The 11,597-nt window shown below is 36.5% G+C and overlaps 2 protein-coding genes and 1 pseudogene across 10 annotated transcripts; all 3 read left to right on the plus strand.

Annotated features, from left to right (window-relative positions):
* The first annotated feature begins 4,883 nt into the window (after positions 1 to 4,883).
* Positions 4,884 to 8,748, plus strand: LOC112702878 (UDP-glycosyltransferase 71K1). 8 transcript variants are annotated; one of them, XR_011863840.1, is made up of 4 exons: positions 4,901 to 6,459; positions 7,064 to 7,161; positions 7,237 to 7,490; positions 7,577 to 8,748. XR_011863840.1 is itself a non-coding variant. In XM_025754098.3 (2 exons), the coding sequence occupies exons 1-2, from the start codon at positions 5,028 to 5,030 to the stop codon at positions 7,081 to 7,083; spliced, it is 1,452 nt and encodes a 483-aa protein (XP_025609883.1). In that variant the 5' UTR covers positions 4,884 to 5,027; the 3' UTR covers positions 7,084 to 8,748. The 8 variants fall into 8 exon arrangements, 2 of the variants coding, with proteins under 2 accessions (XP_025609883.1, XP_025609885.1); XR_011863842.1 differs by lacking the exon at positions 7,237 to 7,490 and having other exon boundaries at positions 4,899 to 6,492; XR_011863841.1 differs by having other exon boundaries at positions 4,901 to 6,492; positions 7,237 to 8,748.
* LOC114924214 (UDP-glycosyltransferase 71K1-like) lies at positions 7,107 to 8,748 on the plus strand (annotated as a pseudogene).
* Positions 8,371 to 10,992, plus strand: LOC112702879 (UDP-glycosyltransferase 71K1). 2 transcript variants are annotated; one of them, XM_025754102.3, is made up of 2 exons: positions 8,371 to 8,535; positions 9,302 to 10,992. In XM_025754102.3, exon 2 carries the CDS (start codon positions 9,332 to 9,334, stop codon positions 10,733 to 10,735), a length of 1,404 nt encoding a protein of 467 aa, XP_025609887.1. In that variant the 5' UTR covers positions 8,371 to 8,535; positions 9,302 to 9,331; the 3' UTR covers positions 10,736 to 10,992. The 2 variants fall into 2 exon arrangements, with proteins under 2 accessions (XP_025609887.1, XP_025609886.1); XM_025754101.3 differs by having other exon boundaries at positions 8,389 to 8,539.
* Positions 10,993 to 11,597: the final 605 nt, after the last annotated feature.

The raw sequence follows: 11,597 nt of genomic DNA on the forward strand, positions 1-11,597 counted from the left end.
ATCCAATCGATTGAGTTATAATTCAATCGATTGTTTTGATAATCTAATCAATTGGTTTTTAAGGAAACACGATTTCGCAGCTCGGACGAACGTCACGATCAAATATAAACTTTTAATCCATTGGAATGGCCAAAATCTTTATTACGATCAATGGAAGATATAATTCGTTATTGTTTTTGTTTTTTATTGTTAATAAACATAATAGATGATTGATAAAATAATAATTTACAAAATAAAAAATAATTTTTATAATTAAATAAAATATATAGGGTTAATTTATAATTAAAATTAGTTAAAGAATTATGTAGCAGTTGTTAAAAAAAACTTTTAAAATATATTTTATTATGAGACCATTTAATGGTCCAAATATTCTGGTACCATCAAATCCTCCAACTTACTGTATTTTCTTTCTTTCAGATGCACTCATTTAAAAGAAAAAAAATTAGTAATATTTAAAACTCATGGTAAAGAACAACAAATTTTGTAAATAGACAAAGACTATGTTATAACGAAGAAGAAAAATAATAAGAAAATGAAGATTCATTTTTATAGATAATTAGAGATATTTTTTGATAGATGAATATCTCATTTATTTATATTATTTATTAAAATAAATTATACACACTACACCATTGATTTTTTTAAAATAAATAACAAATGTTTTATTTATCAAAATATATAATTTGTAGTATTTTTACGAAAATTCATTATATGTCTTATCTCGTTTATGGTATAAATGTAATAAGAATACACATATCTCGTTTACACTATAAACGAGATAAAGCATACAACATGTGGTCGTATCACGCGTTTATACACGTGTTATGTAATATCTTAGAGTACTTTTATAGAATTAGTATACAATATATATTAGGTAGATGAATGTATTGATAGCAAGTGTTAATTGATATGGTATGATTTTAGATATTAGTAAAAATAATTTGTTGAGTAAATATTAATTTAATTTAATTTAATTTTTATTTAAATTAAGTTGTTAACTAGATGTTTATTAATTTTGTTATTAATAAATATCTTTATTTAAATTAGCTTATTAACTCGTTGTTCATTAATTTAGTTATTAATTATTTAATACAATGTTTTTATTTAAATTAATTTATTAATTAGATATTTATTAATTTAGTTACTAATTATTTAAGTAAATATTTTTATTTAAATTAGTTTATTAAGTAAAATGTTTTTAGTTTTATGTTAAATTAATTTACTTATAAGTTATATAAATTAATTTGTTATGTAAATGTTTATTGGAAGTTTTGTTTTTGTTAACTTTGATAGCTTTAGAGATTCTTATTAAGGTTTTTATTTTTTATCAGAGGCCTAACCTGCTTCTCCTTAGGCGAGTGAGTCACACATCCTTACCACTAGATGCCATTATTCTCTACTTGATGGAGGTTGAATTCGGCGACACAGTGCTACTCAGGAACTTTGTGTTTGACAACTCTCTAATTATGGAATTCGTTGAGCGCTGGCATCCTAAGACCCACACTTTTCACCTGCCATGGGGTAAGTGCACCATCACTCTGTAGGACGTTGCGTACCACCTCGGGCTACGCGCGCACAGAGGGCTAGTGGGTAGGTGCTTCCGTGATTTCTACACATGGTACGGGACCGAGAGTTGGGAGTTGGTGGAGCGCTTCGACGTGGAGTCTAAGGAGGAGGCTGAGTATCACCAACAGGAGGAGCACAGTGATATGCCATTAGACCAGGATGACTCACCACCTCCACCACCACCACCACTCTCCTCCACCTCCACCACCACTACCATCGAGGTCACATTCACAAGAAAGTCGGGATGATTGGGATACTGCCCTGCCTAGATGGCATGACCTCAGGGCATCTAACAGTCATCACGAGGCATCGATGGTCGAGGAGATCCAGTTTGAGGATATATTCCAGATTCATACCACCGACCAGCATATGATGCAACGCATTGCGGAGCAATTCCGTACAAGCAAGGAGCAGAACATAGGCATATACATCAGCATTCGTCTGCTCCTATGTCTACCTCAGTGTGGGTACTATACATTTCACCAGGGTCTGACTCTTCATACGGCACACATCTTTGACCCAGTGCTCAATATGCGATATTGCCATCGATGGACTATGGTCTCTTGATGACGGCATCCTAGATGATGCCGACACCACCATGCTGTCCATCTGGTCAGCCTCAGTATCAGCCCCATCCGTATGCCTATGTGCCTTACTTGAATAGTTACGTTGTCCCTCAACATCCACTGCCATCATAGCCACCACCTCCGTTACACGATCCCTCTCATCACCCATAGCCTCCTTTAGACCCACGTCCTAGCAGACCTCACCGACAAGCACCGCCTCCATCATGTGGCATCGGACATCGCCTGCATTACCTGGGTGATCAGCATCGATGGTGTTGCTATTAGTGTTGTATTTTATTATTTCATATGTTATTAGTGTTGTATTTTAGAACGCTATTTAAGTTTGTATGCATCGTTGATGTAACTTGTGCTATCTCTGGTATTTAGTTGTGACACACTATTTATGTTTTATGTATGGATGTTTTATGTAAATGTGTTATTGTATTGAATTTTAAATTTTAGAAAATTCTTGTACAATATAAACGACATAAACAAAGAAAATAGTATTCACGTACAAAATAATCAAACTAAACACACATCACATAACATTCAAGTACAAAATAGGCTAAGTAAAAATAGAACAAAGTGAACAATCAAAGAAACTACACAAACAACAACCGCAAATAACGACAAACAAAGTGGCAACACTAAGCTAAACCTCATTTGTAGGTTGGTTTGGACAGCCTCTCCGGATATGCCCGGTTTGTCTCCATAGATCACACCTCTTCTCTTGGTGCTCACCCTCATCTCTCTCTTACGAAATCTGGTGAAAATAGATTTTTCAGTAGACTTCCTGTGCATGGCTGGATTAGGACGCAGTCATGTCCCATACCACTCTGGCAAAAGCTTCTCGCTTGGTATAAGTGAAAACTCTGCCTCATACACCTTGAACATAGTCTCCTACCTGTACACCGGATGCACGTAAAGACCCCATTCAACACTTGCGGTGGCACAGGCGGCAAGTTCATGGCGACATGGAAAATGGAGTGACGGGAAAAGGCCACAGTCACATGTGCCCGTCATCAATCGAGCACGGAATGAACTTTGCGACCAACCCTGAAAAGGCTTTAACTCATCAACCACAAATACTGAATCCCGTCTTTCGCAATGAGTAATACGTATCTTCGAGATTCTCTCTTTGTTCTTCTCAATAGCAGCTATTAGCCATTGGGATTGCACATGGTACTTTAATCGATCCGACTCCACAACTCGGTACTCAGTACTTCTGCGAATACTATAATTCTTCACACCCTACATTACTACATCTCTGTTTTTGAATCTGTGGCCAACCCGAAACTCTACACCATTGTCTAAGTTGTAATCATCTTCATCAGTGTTGGAAAATGGAATTTTCTCGTACATCGCATCTAGATCCAATGTATGATAGTGACTGGATACAACTGATAAGGCTAAAATTGGGTGAGGGGCAAGTAGAAGATACTGAATTGATGCCTCAACCGACGTCTCTAGTACAAACTCCTCCTTCTCATCATCTTTAGAAGAACCACAATCGTTGCTATCCACAACATACTCCTCGTCGGAGTCATCACCATCAACGTCCATATCTTCCATTGGACTAGCAACTTGTTGTGGTGGTGGTGCAAGAGGTGGGTCATCCTATACAAAATTTGAGTGGCCAGATCCACCGCCACCAACATCACTTACCTCCGCAGAAAACTCCATCACTTGTTCTGCTATGGTTCTCCCATGGATATCAAACATGAAGCACACATGCTTGTCGCTATTGAGTCAAAATAGACGAAACCGAAAAAACTCAATTTTTCATCGGTGCTAGCAACCTATACCCTACCCTTCTGATCTCTTTTCTCCCGCTACCACAAACACTACTCAATATTAGACTCTTCAGCTCATACAAAAAAATTTACTCGCTGGGTGCATAACAGAATGAGATTCTCACACTCAAATATCACCGCCAGTATCACTGTTTCTCATATGGCAATTAGGATACACACTTACAATCATATATCCACTACTACTAGACATTTTGGCTTATTTTTCAGAAGAAAAATAGAAGAGAAGAAGTAAAATATTTGTGGAGAATACAAAAGGTTGCGCATCCTTTTATACCTGTTGAACAATTTGTTGGAACATATCTCGTTTATACTATAAACGTCATAGATCTTCACGTATCTCGTTTGCATTGTAAATATAATAAAAATACACGTATCTCGTTTACACGGTAAACGAAATATGCACATCTCCCATTTTGTGCCTTATCTCGTTTATGATATAAATGAAATACGTGTATTCTTAATTTTGTAAACGAGATAAGAAATATGATAAATTCGTAAAAATACTACAAATTATATATTTTAATAAATAAAATATTTTTTATTTATTTAAAAAAATTTCGACACTACTCTTCCTTCTTTTTCACACAAGGTGAGTTCTGTGGTGTTTTATTATAGTGCCTAATTTACCTTTTAAAATTAAAAATAAAATATTTAAAATAAAAAATAAATCATATAAAATTTATTAAATATTATTTATTTATCCTTTTTAGTAATTTAGATACAATGTATTTTCATTATAGTATTTACCCTCACACAAACGGGAGTGGATTTTCTCCGATGGAAAAAAATTGGATAGTATCCAATGAAAGATCTCACCTTTCATTGCATTTTCTCTCTCATTTATTTCTGATTCCACTTATAGAATTAAAGATGGGAGATTACACTTTATTCTCTCCAATAACAAAAAAATTAGAAAAGATCCATTTTCCACACAAACACTTGTTTTGTAGATCATAGAGAATTATTCAATAGAATCCCTCGCCTTCCCCTTCCCCTTCCCCTTCCCCTTCCCCTTCCCCTTCCCCTCTTATCTTTAAGAAAGAATTGGTTAAAAAAAACAGAAGAAAAAGAAAAGAAAGAAATGGCAGAGGACATCAAGATGAAGAAGAGGAAGATGGCACATCTTATGTTCATTCCTGTTCCTGGTGCTGGCCACTTACCTTCTATCCTCGAATTCGCCAACCTCCTTGTCAACCGTTTCAACAACATTTCCATAACCGTTTTCACTAGTAAATTCCCATTTTCTCCCTCGCCACCTTCACTCACCTCTTCGCACCCTCAAATCCAACTCATTCCTCTCCCTGAAACTCCAGAACCTCCATCATCACAGCAACTCCTACTGAAGGCGCGTGAACTCTACGTCGTGACCTTCATCGACTCCCTCATACCCCACGTCAAGTCAGCAATCCAAACCATTCTCTCTTCATATTCTTCCAACTCTGATGAATCAAAGCCACTCTTTACTTTGGTTCTTGATTTCTTCTGTGTTTCAATGGTTGATGTGGGAATTGAACTTGGCATACCTTCTTATATCTACATGACTTCAAATGCTGGGTTCTTAGGGTACATGTTTTCCATTCTTGAACGTCAAATTGATGATGTTTTCAATTATTCTGATCCTGATTTGTTGATTCAAGGTATTTCAATTCCAGCTCCTTCTAGGGTTTTACCTGATGCTTCTTTTAACAGTGATGGTGGATTTGTTGGGTATTATAAGTGTGCTCAGAGGTTCAGAGACACCAAAGGAATTATTGTTAATACTTTTTCAGAGTTGGAGAATTATGCTATTGATGCATTATTATCAGATGGAGGAAGAAAAAGAAATCCTCCTATTTTTGCTGTTGGTCCTTTGATTAATCTCAAAGGACAGCAAAACCCGAATTTAGATCAAAATCTCCATGAAAAGATTATGAAATGGCTTGATCTGCAGCCAGATTGTTCTGTTGTGTTTTTGTGTTTTGGGAGTAGAGGAAGCTTTGTTCCATCCCAAACAAGGGAAATAGGGATGGCGCTTCGTCATACCGGAGTTAGGTTCTTGTGGGCTATGCGTTCGCCACCGGACAAAGTTATCGACGAGGAGAGCACCTTGCCGGAAGGGTTCTTGGAATGGATGGAAGGGAAGGGAATGATTTGCGAGTGGGCGCCACAGGTGGAGGTTCTTGCTCACAAAGCAATTGGTGGGTTTGTTTCACATTGTGGTTGGAACTCTATTTTGGAGAGCTTGTGGTTTGGGGTGCCAATATTGACATGGCCTATTTATGCAGAACAACATCTTAATGCTTTTAGGATGGTTAAGGAATTTGGATTAGCAATTGAGCTAACATTGGATTATAGATTTGGTAGTAATGATGTTGTAACGGCAAATGAGATAGAGAATGGGTTGAAACAATTGATGGACAGAGATAATGTTGTGCACAAGAAGGTGAAAGAGATGAAAGAGATGGCTAGGAAGGCTATCCTCAATGGTGGATCTTCTTTTAATTCTGCTGGAGAACTAATTGATAATATGTTAGGTAGCTACTGAAAACAATTGTTGCATTTCATAGGTGAAATATTGCGCTTCCTTAGAATCGTGAATAGAGAGATGTTGACAAGTTTTATATTGAAATGTGAAATTCTATCAGTTTCTTTTTCAATGTTTGCTTAAAGAACTCTGACTTTTCTTTCCAAATTTTTCTTTTTCTTGTAATATCGAACTCATTTATTCACATTATCAACCTCAATTAATGGAAAAATTGAGATTGGCATAAGTCATACAAAATACTGATCAACATTTTTTAATTGAAATGTACTCACTTAGATTTCAAGCAAAAACCACAAATTCCCTGAATTCGTGGGTGCCTATTTCTTCGTGTCTCTCATTCTTGTTCTTTTTCATGTGATTGATAACTATTCTAAACGATATGCCTTCAAATAAATCATATTTTAAAAATAAAATTTGGTTCTTAGCAAGCTGCCAGTTGATTTTATATTATCAGTGCTTCAATTATAACTTCAGATCACATGCAAAGCATCAAGAAATGTTCTTAAAAAATGATCACTCATAATAATACTGGTTTAATTATGTTCTCAGTATTGAAAATAACTTCATTTTTTTTATTACTTATGTCCTTGCAGCTTACAGAAGTCCTAGTTGACCCCCATCAAACGAACAAAGAAAATGGTGGAAACTGAGATGAACAAGCAAGATAAGCCAATCTTCATTCCCTCACCGGGTATTCACCAATTATCCTTGGCTCTTGAATTTGCAAAACTCCTAATCAACCATTATAATCACCTTTCCATTACAGTCCTTTCCATGAAGCTCTCATCAACTCCCTCTTCTGATTCATACATCAAATCAGTTTTTTCATCACAACAACATATCAAACACATTGATGCCCCCGAAGTAGAACTACCTCCACATGAGCTACTTCTGAAATCTCCATTATATTATGGCTGGACTCTGGACATTCATGTAAAGCCTTGTGCCACAAGTCAAAGACACAGTGCAGAGCATTCTATCTTCCTATCCAAACTCTAATTCGAAACCAGTGGTTGCTTTGTTCGTAGATTTTATATGCACTTCCATGATTGATGTAGGAAAAGAGTTTAGCATCCCTTCTTATTTGCTCATGCCAACAAATGCAGGATTTCTCAGTCTCGTGATTTCCCTCCAAACCTGTTGAGTCGAGGATGTGTTCAACGATTCTGATCCTGATTTGTTGATTCTAGGTATCTCCAAACTAGTTCCTTCAGCGGTTTTAACTGATGCTCTTTTAAACAAAGATGGTGGATATGTTGCATGTTATAAGCTTGCTCAAAGTTTCAAAGGCTCCAAAGGGATCATTAACACTTTTTCCGAGATCGAGCAGCATTCTATTGATGCATTATCTAAAAGTCAAACCCCTCCTATCTATGCCATTGGTCCTTTGATTGATCTCAAAGGTCATCCTAACTCAAATGTAGACCAAGCACAATGTGGTAGTATACTGAAATGGCTTGATGAGCAGCCATCATGTTCTGTTATTTTTCTGTTTTGGGAGTAGAGGAAGCTTTGGTCCATATCAAACAAGAGAAATAGCACTGGCACTTCAGCATTGTGGAGATAGGTTCTTGTGGACTATGTGTTCTGCGCCAATGTGGGCTATGCGCTCTCCACAACTGACCAAGGTCAACGACAAGAGTAACTTTCCAGAAGGGTTCTTATAATGGATGGAAGGTAGGGGAATGATCTGTGAGTGGGCTCCCCAAGTGGAGATTCTCGCTCACAAAGCAAGTGCCGTGTTTGTGTCGCATTGTGGTTGGAACTCTATTTTGGAGAGCTTGTGGTTTGGGGTGCCAATATTGACATGGCCTATCTATGCAAAACAGCAACTGAATGCTTCTCTGATGGTTAAGGAATTTGGATTAGCATTGGAATTAAAACTGGATTATAGAACTGATAGTGATGTTGTAATGGCAAACGAAATTGAAAAGGGGCTGAAACAGTTGATGGACAAAGATAGTGTGGTGCACAAGAAGGTGAAATAGATGAAGGATATGGCTGGAAAAGCTGTCCTTAATGGTGCTCTTCTTTGAATTCTGTTGAAGAACTAATTGAGGATATTGTAGGTAGCAATTTATAACTATTCTGTAGTGTTTCATGAATATAGTTTTCCTTTCTTAGAACCAATGAATAAATTAGTGTGGTAGAGAATTTTCTGACTAATATAATATAAGTTAGAAAATTAAATTATTGTAGTTGGTCTATCAATTTTTCTTAAACTGTTGCCAGATCTTTCTATTCCCATATGCTCTATTTTAATGTTGATTAAACCTCATGATAATGATGCTATTAGCATTAGCACTAAGTCATACTTATTAGCATTAGTGGAAAATTACAAATTACAATGTGCCCTTTTGTATTTTGCTATTAACTATTGAGTTGTTGAGAGCCAATCGCATCTATAGTATTATTGGTTTGACTTGGTATATATTAAGATTTAATATATTATAAATAAATAAACAAACAGATAGTACAATGTTATCAAGTATGCAAATTGCTACCAGGGTCAGACTTTTGATATGCACTATTTTCTTAAGAAAAAAAAATCCTGGTAGGTTATCGTGTGATTGATATATATCTATCTTAAACAATAAACAACTACCTATAAATAAATCATTTTTGAAAGTGTAATGTTTGAGTCCCTGCAGCCTGCAATTTAATTTTATATTTCCATTATGAATTAGACCCTACATTGATACACTCAGCATCTAGAAGATTATTGAAAAACAAGGCCACCGCATCATCCATAGCCTCATCTAGTTCCGTGTTCTTGTTGAGAACTTTGTAATTATTGTTTTTAAATTCCTCATGCCTTTTAATTGTTGCAGAAGCCTAAAAGACTAAGAAGAACAAAGAACATGGATGACACTGAGCTGAATAACAAAGCAAAATTGATCTTCATTCCTTCACCAGGAATTGGTCACTTGTCTTCAGCTCTTGAATTTGCAAAACTTCTAATCAACCGTTATAACCACCTTTCCATCACAATCCTCTGCATCAAGCTCACTACCACCTCCATTTCTGATTCATATATAAAATCAGATTTATCATCACAATCACAAATCGAACTTGTCAACGTCCCTGAAATAGAACCACTTCCACCAGAGCTGCTATTGAAAGCTCCACTATACTATGTCTTGACCTTTTTGCAGAACCTTGCGCCGCACGTCAAAGAAACTGTGCAAAGCATTTTATCATCCTATCCGAATTCTGGGTCGGAACCAGCTGTTGCGTTGGTTGTAGATTTCGTTTTTGCTTCGCTGATTGATGTGGGAAGAGAACTGAGCATCCCTTCTTATTTATACATGCCATCAAATGCAGGATTTCTAAGTCTCATGCTTTCTCTCCGCAATCGTCGAATGGAGGATGTTTTCAATGATTCTGATCCTGATATACTGATTCCAGGTATCTCAAATCTTGTTCCTTCAATGGTTTTACCTGATGCTCTTTTAAGCAAAGATGGATACGTTCCATGTCACAAGCTAGCGCAGAAGTTCATAGACACCAAAGGTATCATTGTTAACACTTTTATGGAGATAGAGAAGTATGCTATTGATGCATTATCTGATGGGAAAAATCCTCCTATATATGCTATTGGTCCTTTGATTAATCCAAAATCTCATCCAAACTCAAAGTTAGAACAAACCCAATATGATATGATATTGAGATTTCTTGATAACCAAGAAACTTCTTCTGTTGTTTTTCTGTGTTTTGGGAGTAGGGGAAGCTTTAGTCCATCCCAAACAAGGGAAATAGCTACGGCGCTTCAGCGTAGTGGAGTTAGGTTCTTGTGGGCTATGCGTTCACCACCGAACAAAGCCAATGATGATGAGAGTGCCTTGCCAGAAGGGTTCTTAGAATGGATGGAAGGCATGGGAATGATTTGCGAATGGGTGCCACAAATTGAGATTCTTGCACACAAAGCTGTTTGTGGCTTCGTGTCGCATTGTGGTTGGAACTCTATTTTGGAGAGCTTGTGGTTTGGGGTACCAATATTGACATGGCCTATCTATGCAGAACAGCAACTGAATGCTTTTAGGATGGTGAAAGAGTTTGGATTAGCATTGGAGTTAAAACTGGAATATAGAACTGGAAGTGATGTTGTAATGGCAGATGAGATAGAGAAAGGACTGAAAAAATTGATGGAGAAAGATAGTATTGTGCACAAGAAGTTGCAAGAGATGAAAGATATGGCTAGGAATGCTGTCCTTGATGGTGGATCATCTTTCAATTCTATTGGAGAGTTCGTTGATAGTATATGAGCTTGTGTTACATGCACTCAAAAGTCAAAATTTCTTGTACACTCAGTTGATTCACTTTTCTTTGCTATATTGTGTAGTAGAATAAAAGTAAGCTGGCTCAATGTCCGGAAAAAAAAAAAAAAAACTAGTATAAAAATAATTTCTAATGTGATATCATAAGCAGGTAGCAACTGACGATGACTATGGTATTTCATTGATATACGTGTTCCTTGCTTAGAATCAGTGAATAAAGAACCTCAAAATGTTTATTTTCAGTATCCATAGACTATCAAATACTATCAGCCTGTATGAATCATAAGACTATTACTAGTTACTAGTTACTAGTTAAAGAAGAAAGAGGGGAGAACTCCAAACAATAGTTTCTTAGTTGTTGAGAAATGTTATTATTGGAACACTCCATAATTATTTAAGCAATAAAATTACTATTAAATAAATGTCCTTTTTTTTCTTTCTCTATGTTTAATATAGGAGTAATAAAAGTTATTAAATTTTCCTAGCTAGCGTCCTATCTTTGCAGTATAGGTTAATGTTCATACCCTGACCCAACAGTAAAGGCTCAGGTCCAAACAAAAGGCTAATTCTACGGATTGGGCCTCACTCGGCACCGACCTTCGTCTTACGAAGTCGGTGCTCACCACTACTTGTTCTAAAGAAGTCGGGGACGGGGGTTAGCTGGCAGATAAGCACTCATTCGAATGAGTAATTGCCCCTAAAATCTCTCTAACCACTTTCAGTATCTATATCTTAACCTCCCCAAGATAAAGGGACGGTTAACACCCTAAAAAAGTGGCACTACCTCAATGGTGGTTATTGGTTCACCACTATAAATACACTGACATTCTTCAGGTATCTCTAAGTCCCA

This window comes from Arachis hypogaea, chromosome 7 (genome assembly GCF_003086295.3).
Source record: "Arachis hypogaea cultivar Tifrunner chromosome 7, arahy.Tifrunner.gnm2.J5K5, whole genome shotgun sequence".
Lineage (NCBI taxonomy): Eukaryota > Viridiplantae > Streptophyta > Magnoliopsida > Fabales > Fabaceae > Arachis > Arachis hypogaea.

Coding starts and splice junctions, on each gene's coding strand:
- LOC112702878 (XM_025754098.3), top strand. CDS start 5,028: ATGGCAGAGGACATCAAGATGAAGAAGAGGAAGATGGCACATCTTATG. Junction 6,460..7,063: donor ACTAATTGATAATATGTTAG/GTAGCTACTGAA, acceptor ATGTCCTTGCAG/CTTACAGAAGTCCTAGTTGA.
- LOC112702879 (XM_025754102.3), top strand. CDS start 9,332: ATGGATGACACTGAGCTGAATAACAAAGCAAAATTGATCTTCATTCCT.